The sequence below is a fragment of the Bidens hawaiensis genome, unplaced genomic scaffold, assembly GCF_021521415.1.
Source record: "Bidens hawaiensis isolate Kalapana, Puna unplaced genomic scaffold, B.hawaiensis_p1.1 tig00000458_1, whole genome shotgun sequence".
In the NCBI taxonomy this organism is placed as follows: Eukaryota; Viridiplantae; Streptophyta; class Magnoliopsida; order Asterales; family Asteraceae; genus Bidens; species Bidens hawaiensis.
Genome location: NW_027491030.1, coordinates 736,623 through 757,249, shown reverse-complemented (window position 1 = coordinate 757,249; position 20,627 = coordinate 736,623). Strand labels below are relative to the sequence as shown.

Genomic DNA, 20,627 nt, shown 5'->3' with positions numbered 1-20,627 from the left:
GGCTAGAAAGGCTTTGATACCATCAAAGATTTTTAGCTTTCTATGTATTTTTCAAGAACGATATACATGACTATATATAGAGACCTAACTTGGACTTAACCCGAGCTTGTTAAATATAGATATTCTTATACCTTTTATGTTTACACAATGTCTGCCTTGATTGTTTGAATTTATGATGAAACAAAATTATCATGGATTTGAGTATAGTATAGTGATTTATTTTCTATTCTTATAGAAAGCTGTTGCATAAAAAAGAAAATATCAGTATCCCAGTTCCAAACAGAAACAAAAGCCCGTCTAGCTCAGTTGGTAGAGCGCAAGGCTCTTAACCTTGTGGTCGTGGGTTCGAGCCCCACGGTGGGCGTTTGGTTTTCAATTTTTGTTCTCGTACTTTGTTGGCATTTTCTTTTACTTGTTTAAAAATCTTTTTCGGAGAGTTCAATGCTTATATTCTTGTGATTGTAGATTTCAAATTTTGAATCTTGGGGAAAATGTTGTGTTAGTGATTCGAAACTATAATCCCATTGGAAACTTTCGAGCAGAGCGTGCTGTGGCCGCCATGCAATTTTAATTTTCATTAAAAACCAACTGGTGAAAGATTATTTCATTTTAATTGTTTTTTTAGTACATTTTTCGGTCGATGAATTCTTGCCTACGACTAACTTTTCATTTCTTAGCAGTTGTAGAACTTTGTTTTGTGCCAAAACATTTATTTGTGAGATCAAAGAAACTATTAGATTTTTATGAGTGATTACAATTATAAATTTCAATGAACAGATTTTAGGTTTAGTTTCATCACGATTCAGGATCGTTATTCTTATGTTTGTCTTACTTGTTTAATCACACCATAAACATTGAATCTCCGAATATCAAAATGCGTATTCATCAGCAAGAGTAACTTTCAAAATTTACATGGTTAATGGTTTAGTGTAACACTCCGGCCTCTCGTACCACCAATATTGTCCGCTCTGCCCACGAAGAGCTCACGGATTTGTTTTTGGTTTCCCAAAACACGTTGGTGATTGAAGAGGCAGGACATTTACTTATGAACCAAGGATCTCTTTTATCCACGGCCGATGTGGGATAGTCTAAGAGTGGGACGATGTTGTGTTTGTCAAGGGTACCTGTAACATCCGGCCCCTCGCACCACCAATATTGTCCGCTCTGCCCACGAAGAGCTCAAGGATTTGTTTTTGGTTTCCCAAAACGCGTTGGTGATTGAAGAGGCAGGACATTTACTTATGAACCAAGGATCTCTCTTGTCCACGGCCGATGTTGGATAGCCTAAGAGTGGGACGATGTTGTGTTTGTCAAGGGTGTTACAGACAACCCCCCTTTGGACTCATCGTCCTCGATGAGGCGTGTCCCATCATCCCGAACGGCACAAGAGTGGCTTTGAGACCACCTGTAACACCCCTGACAAACACAACATCGTCCCACTCTTAGGCTATCCCACATCGGCCGTGGACAAGAGAGATCATTGGTTCATAAGTAAATGTCATGCCTCTTCAATCACCAACGCGTTTTGGGCAACCAAAAACAAATCCGTGAGCTCTTCGTGAGCAGAGCAGACAATATTGGTGGTGCGAGAGACCGGATGTTACATTTAGCAACTAAGACAATCATGGATAGCCTGTGCTCCACACTTCATGACTGTTCCAGATTTGGATTACCCAATGGTAAGTGTGCTACAACCATACAATAGAGTAATACACAACCGAGTTTCCTGATATCACAACTTATTATGCCTACCTTAATACATTTATTCTTAGGTTTAGCGTGTTATGGGAGGCTAAAATGTGTTTAAAGAAGCCAATGAGTTCTCTGAACTCACTATGCAGGTAATATTGCGTATATGGTGGTAAATGTTTGATTCTACTAATTTAAAGCTTCAATATGTATTTGAAAATTAATTTAATGTGTTCTTGTTTATTTTTTATGTATTTTTCATAAAAAATATACTCGACTGTATACAGAGACCTAACTTGGGCCTAATCCGAATTTGTTAAATATAGATATTCTTATACGGAGTACTTTTTATGTTTCAGTCGTCATGTTTACCTAATGTCTGGCTTGATTGTTTTAATTTATGGTTAAACAATCTTTGTTTGTGACAGATTTGAGTTTAAGTGTCAAGTTATTCAACAAAGGGGAACACAAATGAGAAGGAAGAGAATAATTTGTAACCACACAAAAACCCTTAAAAAAAGGAAAAAATAGATAAAAAATCATAACTCAAAATTTAATAAAAAAATGAAAAAAGTAAAAACACAAAAATGTTTCCACCGTTATTCTCGTTCTCATAAAAAAACACAATGGTAAGTGAAAAAAGTCGTGTCTTTTTGTTTATCATTGTGTTTTGTGTTTATTTTCGTCATTGATTGTGTCTTTTTCCTTGACATTGTGTCTTTTTTCTTTCTTTTTATTGTGTTATATTTTGTTCGGCATTGTGTTATATTTTGCGATCTATTGTGTCTTTTTTAGTTATGATTGTGACTTTTGTTCATTTTCGTTATTGTGTCTTTGATCTTGGCATTTTGTCTTTTCGTCAAATTGTTTTTACTTTTTTTGTATTAATTTTTGTTTGAACGGGAATGATGTCGGAAACATTTTAGTTTTTTAATTTTTTTAATTTATATTTTGAGTTATGATTTTTTTATTATTATTTTTTGAATTTATTTTTAAGGGATTTGTTGTGTGGTCACAAATCTTTCTCACACTTCTTATTTTTGTCTCCCCTTGTATTTTAACTTTACCCTTGAGTTTAAACTGATTTATAAACTCATATAGAAAGCTGTTGCATAAAAAATTATCAAGACCCAATTCTACTAACAGACAAAAGCCCGTCTAGCTCAGTTGGTAGAGCGCAAGGCTCTTAACCTTGTGGCCGTGGGTTCGCCCCACGGTGGGCGAATTTTTCTTTTTTGTAAGCTGGTGTGATTTGGTGCTGAATCGGGTATAGTTGTTTTTTTAAACAACAAGAATTGAACTTGAAATATTTCAAATTTTAAGCTAACAAGTTTTATATGAGCAAGGGGTTATTTTGTTTGGTAGCCTCTTAATAATTCAATTAAGAAGCTACCTCTAAATCGGTTAAGATTTAAGTGCATTTGGTTAAAAAAAAACACATCTTAATTGATTGTTTTAAGAAGTAGCTGAATTAAAAATAAGACCCTTTGCCTGATAACCTCTTATCAGGAACTACGATAAAATGTAATTATTTATATAGAAACATTAAGTAGTTAATAAACTGTTGTGATGGTTACCTATTTATATAGAGTACGTAAATGTGATTTTTTAGTTAATTCACAAGAATATGAGTAATAACTTAGATAGGTGAAAGTGGAAACAAATATAAAGGAAACTTCTAACTTGAGAAGACAACCTACTACTTTTGTTATTAAAACGGTTTAAGTGTCGGTATTTTATTTCAAATTTATATAGCCACGTGGGTAATATATTAATGTATTTTGAGTTATTGAAAAGGCAAATTTGTAGTGTGTGATGAATTAACCTTTAAGTCAAAACCATAGAAGTTATTATACCAATAACTAAAACAATATATTGTTCTCTCTAAAATATCAATACCGTGGATAAGGGGTGTAAACCAAAATAAATTTCACGTACGCAAACTTATTATTGGTTTCGTATATATTATTTTTATTATGATAAACGTTGGTGGTTGATATGTCTCTAACATGACGCACAAGTAGATGAGTAATACCTTTGAATGATACCACATTGTTAAATATTATCTTATAGTACATTCCATTGGATTTTGGAATGATTTTAACATTAGCTATGTGTTATAAAATTATCTTATCTATCACCACTTAACTTATGTTATATTTATCACACACTTTTTTAATATATGCTTTTAATAAAAAAACAAAAAGAAACATTCGACCTATCATTAATCAGTCTCACCCAAACTGAATGCGTGATGTGGTGGTCACTCCCACCATGCAAAAGTGGCAATGAGGGGGCGAGGGTGGTTCCTCGCTCACCACGCGCTAGTCACATCACCTCTCGCATTCTCACAAACAATAACATGAACAAACCTATGGTGAGATCATTTTCTACACATGATGTATGGAAGTAGATTAGACCCTCGTTAAGGCGATCAAATTTTATGACTCTTTAAAAAAGTAGAACGATAAAAACACAATAGCGACATGATATTATGCAATGAAGAACCAATTACATAACTATGTCAATGTGAAAGGTGGATCTGGCTCCGGTTTAGCTACCTAATTCTAGACTCTTCAGAAAGCTAATATAACAAAAACATACTAACCACTTCAAATCACGTATAGTAAACAAAACATACAAATATTCTTCAACTTATTATGAACACAATCGCACCGATATATACAAACTATAGCTTTATGCTAATAAATCCGAGATTCACATAACGAGATGAGAAATTCATAACATATACAACGGGTTTCTTAAACATACGTATAACGATGAACACTTGTCCAACTTTTCTAAGCATTTAACCCTTCATTCATAGTCAAATGCCATAAATCACGTACAAACATGTAAAAATCTTTGAATACGTAAGCCACACATTAAGGCCGGCTCTAAGAATTGAAAAAAAATTTCGAGTCGAAGGCGAAAATATTTTGGACCTTAAGTAAAAAGAGTATTTTGTTGGATTAAAACAATTTAATTTTTAAATTGGCTTCATTGGTTATGATTTGTGTTGCGTAAAAACCTAATGTATAAAAATAGGCTTAAACATGTCTCACAACCTTTTGGTTGGGGGTCATACCCTTTTGCCAATAGACCGAGTTAGTTGTTATGTAATTGAGTTTAAACATTAAATATACATATCGCGTTTCATAAAAAATACATTTAATTTTAAAAAATAAAATAAAATTCGGACCTAGCGAATAGTCGAGCCTATGGCAGTCGACTACTCAGCCCCATGCCATGGCCGGCCCTGCCATACATAGTGAATTAAGAACAATCATAGCTTTAGGGTCTGTTTAGTAGGGGGTATGGAATGCATGAGAAAATGTAATGAATAAGTGAATGAAATAAATACTAACAATTCATTTGTCTTATTTAGTTAATATATGAGAATGAAATGAATTATTAATATATTATTGTTTGGTAGAAAAAAAAACAATAATGCAAATGTAGTACAAATGACAAAAATACCCTACCTCAAAATAAGAAAATTTACTTAAATAAAAACAGAAACGGTGGTGGTCGTGGCGGGTGGCGACGGAAACGGTGACAATGGCGAGGGTGGTGCTAGTCATGCGACAAATGAAGGTGGTGGAGGCGGTTGTGACAATGGTTGTGGCGATGGTGGCGACATCGGTGGACTGGTAGTCAGGTGGTGGTAATGGTGGCGGCAGTGGTAGTGATGACGACAACAATGGTGGCTGCGGTGGTCGTGATTAGGTAATGGCACGAGTAGTCAGGTGTCGACGATGATTAGGGGTGTACACGGACCGGACGGACACGGACGAGACCTTGTCCGTGTCTGTCCGTTTAGTTTTTGACGGACAGACGGTTCACTAACACTCTACCGAACGAAAATTCATGTCCGTGTCCATTAAGCAATTGAGTTTGTTCGCGTCCATCCGTTAATATTGTAAACGGACGTTAACGGATATTAATGGACAAACAGATACTAATTAACTCTAATGGACAAACAAACACATGAACATTAATGGACACTAATGAATATTAATGAACAAACAAACATATGAACATTAATGTACACTAATAGACAACGAACAATAATACTGCCATTAACGAAGAACACACATACATAAACCTATTCGTACGGACGTTACCGGACATTCACGGACATGGCCTTTGTCCGTGTTCGTCCATTAAGTTTACCGAACGAATTTTTTTTGTCAATTTCCGATTCATTTATTAAACGGATAAATACAAACAAACTTCTTGCCGAACAGACAACGGACGTCCGTTGACGGACGTCCGGTTTGCTTACAGCCCTAACGATGATGGTGGTTGTGGCGGCGATGGTGTCGACTGTGGTGTTGTCGAGAGAGTTCAGTGTAAGAGGAATGAAATTAAAAATAAAAAAGAAAAAGAGATGGAAAGAAATGACTTTGATGTAATGAGATTCTGATATATTGGTTGATTCTATTATATTGACCAACCAAACAACATTTATTTTTTCTTTTTCTTATATTTCTCTCTGACTTTCTTACATACCAAACGCTACCTTATTACAAAACATTAACATCGCATCATCACCTACGGTTGTATATAAATTGTTGTTAAAGGATGCTAAGTTTCATATATTCAAGTGATAGAAATATTTATCCCATAAGGCATTAAGGCTTACAAAAACCACAAATAATTGCTTGTGGGAATATTAGAAAACATGGTGAATCTTAAGTAAATCAAACAAAAAACTAGAGAGTTGAATTTAGCATTTCTAAAGCAATTCTATTCTATCATATAATAAAAGAAAAGAAAAGTTTATATATATAACAAGAAAGAAAATAAAAGGAAAAAAAAACATGAAAACCGGGGTCGGTGGGGTTGCCCCGCATCGTCACACTTGGGTTTTATGTTTAATGCACACAAATCATTGTTATTTGGAAAGTTAAAGACTAATCATTTTTATTTTTTAATAAGGTATGTAAGGCCTTCTATGTTAAATCCTACAAGACAACACTTATATTAATAAGAAAATAATTAAGTCAAGACTAATGCATGTTGCCAATATTTAAAATGTGGCAGTTGTAATTAATTAACCAACTATAGCGAAGCAGAATCTTATCTAAAATTCGATAATTGTGTTTTAATCAAATTTAATGAGAGTTAGTAAGCCATGCATATTGCACATGTTGAGATCCACATCTTTAGCTTCTCAGATACAAGCAATTTTTATTTATTATTTATTTTAAGACTGTGTTGTGAAAGGGTTGGTTATCAAAACATAATGTTACGACAATGTTACGTAGACAATGAGACATTAGCTAACTAACCCGAAAAACAAGTGTTATGAAGAGGCTTATTTAACTAAGATTTAAAAAAAATAAACAAAGGTATTGGCAATTAAATGGGGGTGAACCCACCTTTTTTTAGCCCTTTAAGACACTACCAGATTGGCTAGAGAGGGAGAAGGAAGGCGGCGCCTCTTGGGTGTTGTGATTTGAGGTGCAATGTTGTGCGGAGACAGAAGGGGAGTAGCGTCCCCACCTCCACAAACTTGGAATCAGTGGCGAAGCTTGAACATACACTTTGAGGGGGCTGGACTCAATATCTATAAAAAAAATTCATAGACTAGAGGGGGTCGGGCTCAAAATTTCGGTCGGAAACGGGTGAATTTATACAATGTATAAAAATTTTCAGCTGAAAAAGGATAAATTTACACCGTCGAGTGAAAAAAAGGAGGCCGGGCTCAAAATTTTGATCGGAAACGGATAAATTTACATTATGTATAAAAATTTTCGGCCGAAAATGGATTATTTTACACCACCGAGCGAAAAACGGAGGGGGCCGGGACCACCCCTAGCCCAACTAAAGCTACGCCTTGCTTGGTAAAAAGTTTTGATTATTTTCATACCTAAAAATATATATTTCTTGTTGTAGTTAAAAGTAGAATTGGGTATAAAAAAAGTCAAAAGGTTTTACTTTTTTCAAGAGAATTCTGCAGAAATTGCAAAATGTATACATACCGAATTCTTAATTCGAAGGTCAAATAATGTCAACTCTCACATGTCAAACAATAGCCGGTTGTAACATGTTATGTGATCAATATATACTGCTAAAATCCTATTGACCACATTTTACATGTCAATCATTTACTAAATTCTAACATAACAAGAAACTACTTAAAATAGCTACACGAATCACAATGCACAAGGTTAGCATGTGCATAATGACCTAATTGACCTAAAATATTGTATAATTTTAATCAATTTAGTACAACAAAATTATAGAGTTGTTTGGTTCGTTGAAGATAAATATTCTTTTAGATGAGAATATGGTAAATGAGGGCGTAATATATAAAACTTTTTTAAGTATGGTGAGATCCAAATAGAGTTTATTTGAGGGACTAGTTATCTTACTAGGAAGCAAATTTTAAATATTTAGGATTATTTGATGTTCAGATGACGAGAACATAGAAAGTAATATAGTCCATCGTGTCCAAACAAAATGGTGCAAGTGTGGGCAGTTACAAGGGTATTATGTGACAAATTTCCCAACAAGTTTTTGGAAAAATTATAGGGTTGCATGTCGATAGACTATGTTATAAAGCAACCAATTGTTAGACTGTAAAAAAGACATACGCAAAGCTGGAGGTAGCAAAGATGAGGACGCTGAGGGGATGTGTTGGCACACACAGATGGATCATATAATGAATGAAGTTTTACAAGAGAATTTAGGGTGGCATGTTTCTCAAATAAGATGTGGGGTAGGGGGTTGAGGTACACTGGGTATGTGAATAAGTCATAGATGACGACTCAAGTGAGAAATGTGGAAAACCCTACTGTGTGGAGCGGAGGACCAAAAGAGGCACACCCAAATATGTGTGAGACAAACAGATTAGACGTGTTTTTGCTAGATTTGCACCTATATAGAAAGCATAATGAGAGGTACAAGTTATTGGAGATGTATAAGGGTTATGGACTTTTTGAAGAATCTATAAATTTGTCTATTTGGCTTGAGGATTGAGTTGCTTCTATACTATCATTTTCCTTAGTTTTACCTTAGTGTTGTATTGACGTTTATACCTTATTAGGGAGGTGTATAGGTACGTGCGTATGGTTCATGCTTATTTTCTTGTCATTTTTGTTGCTTATCTGTAGCTAGTGTAGTTTACTCATCATATGTTAGTAGTACTTTCTGATTTTCGTTATCTGGTTGTTTGTTCTAATTCTCTTAATTACATTTAGTGTTATTTGAATTATTATACTTAATACCGCACAACAAAAAAATGTTACTGGAGCTGGGGTTCCCATCGGAAGCAACCTCTTTATCTCGTGGGATAACCGTAAGGTCTACTACCATTACCTCTCCTAGATCTTACTAGTCACTATGCTATGAATGAGATTATGCTAGGTACTACACATTTGTCGTTCATCATAATTATATGATATGTATAACTCAAAACTTATTCGAATGCATAGAATTAAATAATTTACTATATATAACTGTATATATACTCTTTATCATTATCTTTATCATGTTATACTTGCTTATTATTAAGTAACAGTTTTTTGCAATCCTCTACTTCAAATTAATATATCAGATACATCATACGATCAAAATATACTAGAGTTAATATACAAAATTGTGACACCAAAAAATCGTCAGGGCATGTTAATCACAGCCCACAACATACGACTTTCAAAAAACTTACTTTCAAAGTTTAAATCTCGTAATTAAAACATGGCATATCTAAAAAATATATAAAAACATGTTCAATCTTTATAATAGTACTAATTCATAAACCTCCAAAAGAGAAAATTGTAAAAAAAGAAAAAAAAGTTTGGGACTTTCCACAGGATCACGAGAATGCTGATATTAATTCCTTTCCATCCTAAAAGTATTTTTTTTTCAATGGCTTGTTAAGCTGTGATTTTATATCTCAAGAACCTCGTGAATTAACTACAAAAAGGATCAATAAAATAAAACAAAGGCCACTTCTATTAATTCCAACGGCTGCCCACACGAGCAAGGAATTATTGATTTTTTGGTGGGAATTCAAAGTTTATGCATTTATTAATTATTGAATTTGCATTATTATAAGTTATTTATTTATTTATTTTTTATTGTCAATCATATATGAGAATGTTTTTTAATTCCATGCACCAAATTAACAACTCCCTATTTTTTATTTTAGAGAGTAAAAATTATATAGTTTTTTAAAGATTTAATTAGAGAGGAAATAATGTTTTTAACACAGCCTAATTTTATAATTGTTTAAAAGAGAGAGAAATGAAATAATATTTTTAATTTAAAATTTGTGAGAACAATGAATAAGAGCATTCTCAGTCCGTCTCATTCATATTTTATAATTATACTAAAAAACATTACATTTCTCTTTCTTTTCAATTAAATAATACTATTTTATATTTTTATCATTACAACTTTCTCTGGCATTTATTTACAACCAATTTAACAAATATTAAAAAATAAATAGAAGCAAACAAAATTTCTTCAAATTTACAAAAAAATCACTACATTTGCTCTTTCCACCTTATAATTTACACTCACAATCACTCACAGTGTCACTCTATAATTTGCAAATTCCACTCACATCATTTTAGGGGATGTGTTGGGAATGCTCTATTATGTAAATGATATATTATTCAAAATTATAAGATAAAATGATGCTTAATTAATTTAATATTAAAGTTCTTAGATCCAGCAAAGAAAAAAAAATGGTTATATGTGTGTTTTTTCCATTAGAAACCTAAATGAACAACTGATTAAACGTGTAATAAGTAAATATATATAGCCAACGAGCCAAAGATATATATGTAATAACAAATGATTTCACGCGGTGCAATAAGTAACGATAACATAGATTTGGCTCATTGATTATGTGCTTTCTATTTTCATAAATATTAATTAGTGACATATAATACATATGAGAAATTAAAAATAAAAATAAAAATTTGATTGCGTGATAGTAATTCTTAAGTTCTTACACGAAAAAGGAGTATGTACTGCATGCTTAACATATACCATGAAAATCATAAATATTACGAAGTGCTAGGCAGATTGCGAAATACATTTATATGACCTTTTAACTTATACAATTACATAAAAATAATAATAATTGTTTTTATAATTAATGTACATGTCACGCGGATCAAAATATGCAAAACCTCAAGGATACATTCAATATAGATGAAAGAATGGTCATCTTTATTGTATATTAGGTTTATTGTAAAGAGTTTAGGCCAACTCTAATAACATATAAGACAATGGTAATTTACTGATTGATTGCATTGCATTCTATTCAATAGGATTAGAATATAAAGAGATAAACCGGACCCATAAGCTTAAAATTAGACTATGTATCGTGAATGTGTTACAAAATAGGGTGATTTGTGTCATGTGACGTCCAGTTAGCAAAATTTTGTTTTAGAGGTGTAGTAGTGTTGTAGCCCATTATATACATGTATGTATATACCACACACAACATGTACAATATAATAATAATATTCTTCAAAAGTTTGCCGGCGACAAATAACACCCCCCTATCGCCCGCCGGGGGGGGGGGGGTGCGTTCCTTCATTTTGTAGCCCCCATCGCCCCATTACGCACACGCTTATAACTCTAAATCACTATATTCAATATTCCACTAATGACTAATCTTAAGTTGTAAGTCAATGAAATGATGAATTCTGACCAAAAAAATTCATTATATCATATTCTTTTTCCTTGATTTGTTACATATAACCAATGAGGTCTGTCCAAAATATTTCACTATACAGATCCAACAAATACTAGGTTTTTAATTATATGAAAAAATCTTTACAGAAGTCATATATAATATTTATTACCCAATGGCCCCCCTTCATGCTAAAGTCATTGCTATATAAGTACACCACAAGGAGAGAAAGGGGGGAGTTTAGATTCTCAGGGCAAATCCTTGCAGTCACAGCCTTCTTTAACTCTGCCACTTAAAGCTCACCCAAGCTTCTATCTTCCAGAGAATCATCTTCACCTTTGGTGTGTGTGTTTGAGATAGATATAGTGTCCCTTGATCAACCAGTCTTAAGTTGTGTAGGTTTTAAATCACCACATATATATAGAAATGAAGAAAAGTGATAGCTTTAATGAAGAAGATCATGAACAACAAGATTACAACAAAAATAAAACCGATATTTTTCGAGGCCTAGAAGAAGAAGAACATGATCAAGATGATGATAATGATGAGGTCCAACAAGAACAAGTTAATCATAATTCACCTAGTACAAGCAGACCCAAAAATGGATCAACCTCTAGCAATAGCACGGTCGAAGAGAGCGACAAGAAGACTAAATCGGGTTATGTGAGACCGTATGTTCGTTCCAAGAACCCTAGGCTTTGGTGGACACCCGAACTCCATCTCAGATTTATTCATGCTGTTGATAAATTGGGAGGTCAAGAAAGTATGTAATAATTAGTTCTTTAGATAATTTTCTATATAATTGATGATCGGTTGTATGATTAAAACTTACATGATCTATGTACAGGAGCAACGCCAAAATTAGTTCTCCAGATGATGAACATCAAAGGCCTTAGCATCTCTCATGTCAAAAGCCATCTTCAAGTAATTATTTTCTTTTCATTTAATTTTATTTTATATGTTATTTTATATTTATCTTATGTACTTCATAGTTTCTGACTAAATTCAATTTGTCTAATCAGATGTATAGAAGCAAGAAGTTTGAAGATACTGCAGCTCAAGGTAACTTACTACATAAGTTGTGCATAGAAAAATTAAATTAGGGTTATGATTCAAGAGTGAATGAGGAATATGCGACGCTACTAGTTTTCTATGTCAAATTTAGTCGAAAATTTGTAAAAAGCGGCGTTTTCTGAAAAAAAAAATCAATCTCATTGAAAATAACATTTGTCACTGTTTAGCCACTAAATTAGGGTTTTCTATCGTCGTGTGGGTATATCCTTGGAAACGCGTAGGAATTTCCAACAAAATATTTTGCGTCGTAACTTTAATGGGAATTTTTTTCTAGCATATTGTGAATGAATTATAATTGAGGTGTACCCTTAGAAAAGAACATATATATGTGTGACATATGAACTATATATATACAACTAAGCCCTAATTACAAAATACTAACAACTTTAACTATCAGAACTTAATGATAAATAAACTTATTTGTAAATAAACTTGCACATAATGTTTATTTTTGTAGTAGTTTCAGAACAAGGGCTTCTCTATGAAGGTGATGATCATCCTATTTACAACCTTAGCCAACTCCCCATGCTCCAAAGTCTTACACAAAAACAAATTCCCAATTTTAGGTAAGAATATAAGTTGAATTCTGATCTTTTAACTTTAATATTAAGTCATGTCACCAATTTGTATTCTCATTGTTCTTATTTTCTGCCTATAATCATTCGGATAGTCTATGGAATCACCACATGGGCCAAGATTACAACCATTATGTAAATGGACTAATTAGCCATGGGGTTTATGGTTCAAGAGCACCAAGATTCATCTTCGAAAACAACATTTCTAATTTGAGACCCGATGAAAGAAATAACACCGAAGAATCGCGGTTAAGATTACTTAGAGATCAAAAAGATATCATCATCAATGATCAAGAGAAAATGCTATTGAAAAGAAAGGCAAACAACCAGTTTCAAGATCAAGAAAATCCTGATGTTGATCTAAATCTTTCACTTCAAATCAATACTAGAGAAGATGATAACACAGAAAATGATGAGGTTGGTGAGAGTGATTTATCACTATCATTATTTTCCTCAAATTCAACTCAAAACCAAAGTAGTGTTAGAAGATCGAAGTATGCAAAAGTAGATGAGGGTACTAGTAGTACAACCCTAGATCTAACTTTGTGAAAGAAACAAAAGTCTTGGGTGTGATCAGGTGAGATTCTCAAGGTATTATATTTATATTTTGTGCTGAACAATATATATTTTTATGATGCAAGATTGGTTCTCTATCGGTCTTGGATTATACAACTCCATGCTATCATTGGTTTGTACTCGGTTCAACTCAAGCCATTTTTCACTTAATGATCCAAGTATTGTAGGGGATTATATAGGTGTAGTCTCAAATATTAATTAGGGAAATTACTGATTAAAAAATAACTTTTTGCATTTATTCGTTGGTCTAATAATATGTGATGATGGTTGAGCCTTGTAATCTTTATGGTAGATTTGAAATCTGATCACTCATTAAGTGAGTTTTCCTATAGTACAGGGTTCCACCTTGATGGTGTTTCTAGGTGACATCCCGTCTTAGAAAATCGTAGTAGGGTATTAGAGGTAGTTTCAAACACTGTTAAGAAAAATAAATAAATATAAAAAAATAACCCTTTCACAAAGGTTTTAACGATAATATGATCTAAACAACCTTTTTTTCATAATTCTTTTATTACTTTTGTACATCACATTGAAACATACTGAGTTTTTGTTCTTTCTTAGAACTAGCGGCGAAATACTCCCAAACACACCGTTAAATTTCAATCCAAAAGGGACCAAAGCTCACCAGTCTAAAAGACGGTTACGCACTTACACTTTTCTTTATTTCCACTTGTCTAAATTTGTAAATTTGAAAAAGAACTCCCATATAGAATTTAAACCAAACAAATTTTAATTTTCACTTGTAATGTTAGCTTTAGTTTTCTATAATTTGGTTAAGCTATAAATAAAACAAGGTTTTTATATTTAGTTATATGTTTCATCTTTCTTTTTTGAATGAGGCAAAATTACACGTTTATTTTGACAATCACAGGATTTAAATCCAAATGATTTGGACAGGAAAAGTGCTGGCCCGAATGCTCTATGTTTTCTCTTTTAATAATGTTTATTGGATTTGAAATATTTATTAGTTTAAGTTTCTCAAGAGAACAAACCCTGACAACATTACATCATATTATATAATCATCCACCATGCAGCAGAACTGAAAGTTGTTCAACTTGATCCAATCAACATTTCCCAATATGCAAATGTCAAGAACAAACACGTTGAATGCTTTGGTCAACACATCATCCAGTCACTTCCTACATAGATGTCCCTGCTCTACCTCCCACCTCGTTTAAAATTTACCACATTGTTTTTTTTTTTTAACAACCAAATTTATTGAATACCAAAAACTAGTAAAAGGCTAGCTAACCAAACATCAAAACACCCACAAACAAACACACCCGATATTTACCACATTGTTCAGAAAAAATAAAAAAAATAATGAGCTAGTTTAAATAGTCTAATGTCAATTTATTTAAGCATAATAATGGATCACAACAATAATTAATCATTTGAGTTTATGCTGTTGGCCTTTGGTTTAATGGTATTGGGGTGATGAGGTTAAGGAGATCTCAAGCTCATAACCTCACTCAAAATGGGGTTTTCATAATGGTGGGTTTCCTTCTTGATGGTGTTTCTGGGTGAGTTAATCAAGGCTGTGACATCAAAATCAGTATGAATGGTTAACATCCCGTCTCAGAAAACCTCACTTAGATATTGTTAAAAAAAAATCATTTGAGTTCCACTAACTTAATCATTCCTGTAATAAATGTTGCCTAAGAGAAAGTAGATGGAAGATCAATACATGTAATAAGTGTTCTTAATGTACCAGATTAAAGTTAGTTATCAAAGTGTGTCCTCTGATAATAATTGTTATATAGTTTATTTATTTCATAAGACAAACTCCGGCCTAATGCTTGATGCTTTAGTTTTCAATAAATAGAGAAGAACTTTATCAATACGTCATAAAAGAGAGTGTTTACCCCCTTTGGGTATAATCATCTACTTGTATTGTTCCTAAACCAACACATTCAGTTATCTTGGTTTAACAATCTGGATATTATGATAATGTTGGGTAATTCAAAAACACGGTATCCAAATGGAACGTACGTGAAACGCAATTCTTTATGGGCGTCGATTACCTTTAGCGCGTACGATTGATTCTCTATAGGTTAACAAAAAATGCTTGGGAAAAATGGGAAAATGTTGGGAAAAACATTGGGCCAGGGGGGATTTTATAGGTACTCTCAAGGGTTAAATGCGGGGATTACATGATGGAAGTTAAGGGTAGAGAGTACCGTAGGGATGTGTACGGGTCGTTTTGGTTATTAGCCTTTATCGAATTAACCAATTGGTTTTTTGGTTAATCGGTTTGGTTTATTCGGTTAGTTTTCGGTTTTTTGGTTCGATTCGGTTAATTTTGGCTAATAATCAAAATCAAACTTGGGCTAAAATTTTTTTTACCTAGAATTGAAATAAATAAAATTGAAGTATAAATACATGAAATTTAGGTATAAATACATGAATTGAAAATTTAATTAAGTACATAAAAATTGAGGTATAAGTACATGAAATATTTGAAATTGAGGTATAAAAAAAGCTAGGAATATATGAAAAATATGAATGATTCGATTCTGTTAACCGATAGTACAAGAAATATCCGCTAATTGCTTTTTTGGTTAATTTGATCATCGGTTAATTTCGGTTCGGTTTGGTTTATTTTTGGTTCAGTTTTTGCTCACCCCTGTATAGGCGTGATCTTTATTTGGAGATGACAAAGGGAAAAAAAAGAAAGAAAGCAAGAAACGTGTTTAGTGGGATATGGAGCATATTTATGTGCCTTTCTCTCATCTTTTGGTAGAAAAGTTAAAAAATGAGATATACTTCTTTTGGTTAGATGGATGGGTCGGGAACTTTATATGGACATGACTCAAGACATATGTTATTACGTATCAAAGGAGTTATGAGGGTGAAAGACCATACTCGGTAAGCCCACCAAAAATAAAAATAAATAGGATCTATAATATATTAATATCTACTTTACTAGACAACAATTTAGTAACTATTAAAACGTATAATGCTTTAGTTACACAAGAGGTCCTAGATTTTAGTTGAATACATAACAAAATGGAACGATTTATCACAAGTCCTCACATTGACTTTATACATAAGCATCCTTCGTGAACAGGGTTTAGTTTTTGGTATAAAAGAAAATATTGAGTATGATGTGCTAACATATTCCTTCCTGACTAATTTTTCGCATTATCAGGACTTTCCATATAATAATATGTTTGGTATGGGGTAATGGAATGAACGACGGAATAGAATGGACAAAAGAATGGAATGGGTTATTACCATTCCAATGAAATATTTGGTTACCACATGGGAATGAAATGAATCATTACTTTGTATTGTTGGTAGTAAAAAAAATAAAAAAATAAAATTAAAATGGTAGTGAGTGGTGGTGGTGGGAGCGGTAGCGGTAACGGTGGAGGTGGTGGTGGGCAGCGATGAAGGTGGGCGACGTGTGTGATGGTGGGGCGATGATTGATGGATGCAGCGGGTGGCTGGAGGTGGTGGGTGGTTGGCACTGATGGCGATGGTTTGTGGAGGTGGGTGGTGGTGGCGTAGGACGCCGATGGTGGTGATTGGTGGCAGTGGCGGCGGTGGTGGGCAGCGGTGACGGTGGGCGGCATGTGATGGTGGGGTGATGGTTGATATATGCGGCGGGCGGCTGGCGGTGCTGAGTGGCTGCCACCGATGGCGATGGTTGGTGGCGGCGGTGGATGGCGATGGCGATGGTGGTGGCAGTGGCGGTGGTGGGTGTTGATGTTGGGTGGTGGTGTTGTTGGGAGGGTGGTGGAGGTTATGTAGGGTGAAGGAGTGAATGGAATGAAAAAAAAAACCTGAGGTATGAATGAAATGAAATTGGGGTAATTTAGAGGGAATAGAATGGACTAGGTAATGGGTCATTCCATTCCTTTGGTCAACTAAACACACTATTTTCTATTCCCTCACAATAGGTCATTTCATTCCGTCCTTCATTCTTGCATACCAAATGCTACCTAAAATTCTAGCAATAATGTGAATGCAGGAAAACTGCTAAAATTAAATAAATACATCAATAAAAACCGTCCGATACAAGAGAATAGAGGTAACCTTACAGTATACAATATAAGATAAAAAATAGAAAAGATGACTTTTAAAAGTCAACACAGGATAATACATAATAAGTTAATAACAATACAAAAGCATAAGGGATACATTATGTACAAAAGAAAAAAAAAAGAACAATATAAAACAACAATCAATTAACATCTACGATCAACTTTGTTACACAAATGATACTATACGGTACAACAATTATACCATCTTGTAGTGAGATCTTTAGATTAGCTTGGTTTCATTTCATCATCGCTGCGGTTTCTTTCCTGTTGAAGATAAACAGAACCGTTCAATGGCAAACAAGATCATGACAGAATTATTAACCTAATAACCTATAAAGATTGTCTTTTGACACAACTTTGAGCACTTCAAAGTGAATCATTCATGAAACCAACACATCCAGCATTGGATTGAATCCCAAACCCAAGAACCACAATGTAACTTGTTTACTAGTCAATGTTTTTAACAGGGAGTTTCATAGTCCCGTTCTGATAATAAAATTGTAGCTTGTTTGTCTATAATAGGGTGTTCACAGTCTGCTTTTGATAAAAAGAATTGTGAAAGTCTGTTAAAACAAACAAACGAACCCAATAAGGATTGTTGATTTGTACTAAATAACTTAAAGCGATAAAAATGGTTCCTAAATACAATACATATAAATAACTTCAAAGTCTAGAAGTGGAAAAAAAACAAACTAGAAACAGAACAAAGTAGTTTGCACTAAATTTTTTAAAATGATAAAGATGTTAATGAATGCAATACATATACATAATTGCTAAATGGATGGTTTGGTTTACACGGCCCGTTCCAAGTTCCAAACCGTCAACTGGACATGTAAACAGTCAAAAACCAAACCGTGAACAGGGGAGAAGGGTAGTTTATAATTATAAGCGTCCCTAGCTTTTTAACAACAATATTGCTAGAATTCGGGGCAAAACGATCAAAAAAGATCAGAGTAGCAAAAAACGTCTTGCTAAACTGAAACAAGAACATAACATTAATCATCTTCTCAGCGTATATCAGATCAGCATACATACATCATTATGTCATTTGTAAGCATAATATATCAGTGTTTTCGCGACCACAACTAACTAACAAGCGTTATACCAAATGCCATTCAAGTAAAAAAGACATCGAAATATCAAAGCGAGTGTAATATAATACCTGAACTTAACGAATCCGCACCAGACAACCTCTTCTTCTTCTTCTTCACCTTCTCCCACTTCATCTTCTCGATCTCAACCTGACTCTCAACAAACATATTCATCCTCCGAACCTCAACTTCCTTAGTAAACTCCATCCTCTCTTTCTCCATCTTCATCATCTCCTCCTGCTTCAACCCCTCCATCCTCTCGTACACCTCTCCGATCCGACCGATCGCCCGCGCCAACTCCGCATACGCAGTCTCTCCATTCCCCCAATCCAAACTCTCCACCCTCTCTATCCCCATCCCCAATCCACCTTTCAGTTTCAAACTAGCGTTAGGTTTAGGGTTTGGTTTCGATATCGATTCAACGGCACCACGGACAACGGCTTTCTTACTACCGTTACCAGCTCCGATCAGCTCATCCATCCGGTGAAACAACGGCCACTTCGACGGCTCAGGTTTCGACTTCTCGAGCTTGTATTTCTTTTTTAAAGTATCGATTCGGTTCTTACACTGCACGTCGGATCTCGGCGGCTTTGACCGGTCGCGCGTGGCATTCACGGCGGCGGCGACGTCCGACCAGTCGTTCTGCCGGAGATTGCCGCGGTTGAGCTGGACGTAACGGTCGCCCCAGGAGTTGACTAATGTTTCGGTTTCGGATTCGGTCCAGCAGTCGTCTCTGCCGTTGCCGCGGTGGCGGGAAGTGTGGTGGTGGTGGTTGGTGGACATGGATGCTGACGTGGACGGTGGTTGTTAGAGAATAATAATAATAATATGTGGAAGGTGAGAAAGCATTGAAATGGAGTGAGAGTGAGGATGGCCGTTCATCTGACCGGAGATTTAACGGTCAACGGGTTTTGGGTGGGTTGGACGGAAACGGAACAAGTGTGGGATACAATACGACCGTTAACGCCACTAGTATAGTAGTCAAACTAACCTATCAAATTCTACTATCATCATAAGTTAAAACCCGTGTGTTGTAGCGGGATAGTTAAACTGAAACTGGTAAATGTGAAAACGTTGAACTATGCACGTGCGATAACTTGCAAAAAATATTGAATGGTGAAAATTATTATTCAAATGGGTTAAGAATTAATATAGTATCTAATAACGATAATATGAACTTTGGTGTGTTTGTTCTTGTCTAGTATCTTGTTGGTCAAAGTTCTTTGTTGCTTTATGATGAAAATCGGTCGTTAAAAAAAACTTGAATAAATTTATGAAGTATAAGCTTTATCAAAATCAAATGTTAGGCCTCATTTTGTTTATTCGTGTGATAGGCTTTTGTATCAGATGTGAATTGCCATGTACTTATGTAATTTGCCTTTGTTTAGCCCAAGTTGTATTAAGCCTATGGTCATGGACATGTAATTTTCCAGTTGGGTCAGCTCAAGTGGTCCTATTCTCACATCTCGCAATGCCCTATTCTCGCAAATCAATCTTTGCAAGATAGTTCTCGCAGTCAAAGTTTTTCTCGTGAAGGCCTTTCTCGCAACCTTCGATTTCTTGCAACTCGCAACAACATTATTCTCGCAAGTGTTTGTCACAATCTGGTGGTTCTCGCAGCGTATTCTCGCAGGTCAATTTTCTTGCAAAATCAAAGTTCTCTCAATCAGTATATTCGCAAAGCGTAGTTTTCTCGCAATTCGCACACCAAAATTCCAGTCTCGTGATCTTTCATCTTGCAACTTCTTAGATGGCTTTCGAAGCAAAATCTCTCTTGAAGCACTACCTTCTCATGAATAATGAATCGGGTTCGAACAACAAACCACCTAAGTTGGTTGGTTTTTAGGGATTTCAATGATTGAAAGTACCGGTTCATGAACTTTGCACGAACACAAGACATGAGAATGATCA

At 34.5% G+C, this 20,627-nt stretch overlaps 2 protein-coding genes and 2 non-coding genes across 5 annotated transcripts; 3 read left to right on the top strand and 1 right to left on the bottom strand.

Annotated features, from left to right (window-relative positions):
• Positions 1 to 291: 291 nt before the first annotated feature.
• Positions 292 to 364, top strand: TRNAK-CUU (transfer RNA lysine (anticodon CUU)). The gene has a single exon. It is a non-coding gene; the product is annotated as a tRNA-Lys (tRNA).
• Positions 365 to 2,841: 2,477 nt separating this feature from the next.
• TRNAK-CUU (transfer RNA lysine (anticodon CUU)) lies at positions 2,842 to 2,912 on the top strand. The gene has a single exon. It is a non-coding gene; the product is annotated as a tRNA-Lys (tRNA).
• Positions 2,913 to 11,284: 8,372 nt separating this feature from the next.
• LOC143626189 (uncharacterized) lies at positions 11,285 to 13,780 on the top strand. 2 transcript variants are annotated; one of them, XM_077096347.1, is made up of 5 exons: positions 11,285 to 12,113; positions 12,198 to 12,274; positions 12,373 to 12,412; positions 12,891 to 12,990; positions 13,095 to 13,780. In XM_077096347.1, exons 1-5 carry the CDS (start codon positions 11,777 to 11,779, stop codon positions 13,546 to 13,548), a joined length of 1,008 nt encoding a protein of 335 aa, XP_076952462.1. In that variant the 5' UTR covers positions 11,285 to 11,776; the 3' UTR covers positions 13,549 to 13,780. The 2 variants fall into 2 exon arrangements, with proteins under 2 accessions (XP_076952462.1, XP_076952455.1); XM_077096340.1 differs by having other exon boundaries at positions 12,885 to 12,990.
• A 3,921-nt stretch (positions 13,781 to 17,701) lies between these two features.
• On the bottom strand, positions 17,702 to 19,709 carry LOC143626179 (trihelix transcription factor ENAP2-like). The gene is made up of 2 exons (XM_077096331.1): positions 18,788 to 19,709; positions 17,702 to 17,889 (listed from the first exon to the last, which is right to left on the bottom strand). The coding sequence occupies exons 1-2, from the start codon at positions 19,497 to 19,499 to the stop codon at positions 17,870 to 17,872; spliced, it is 732 nt and encodes a 243-aa protein (XP_076952446.1). The 5' UTR covers positions 19,500 to 19,709; the 3' UTR covers positions 17,702 to 17,869.
• Between the last annotated feature and the right edge of the window lie 918 nt (positions 19,710 to 20,627).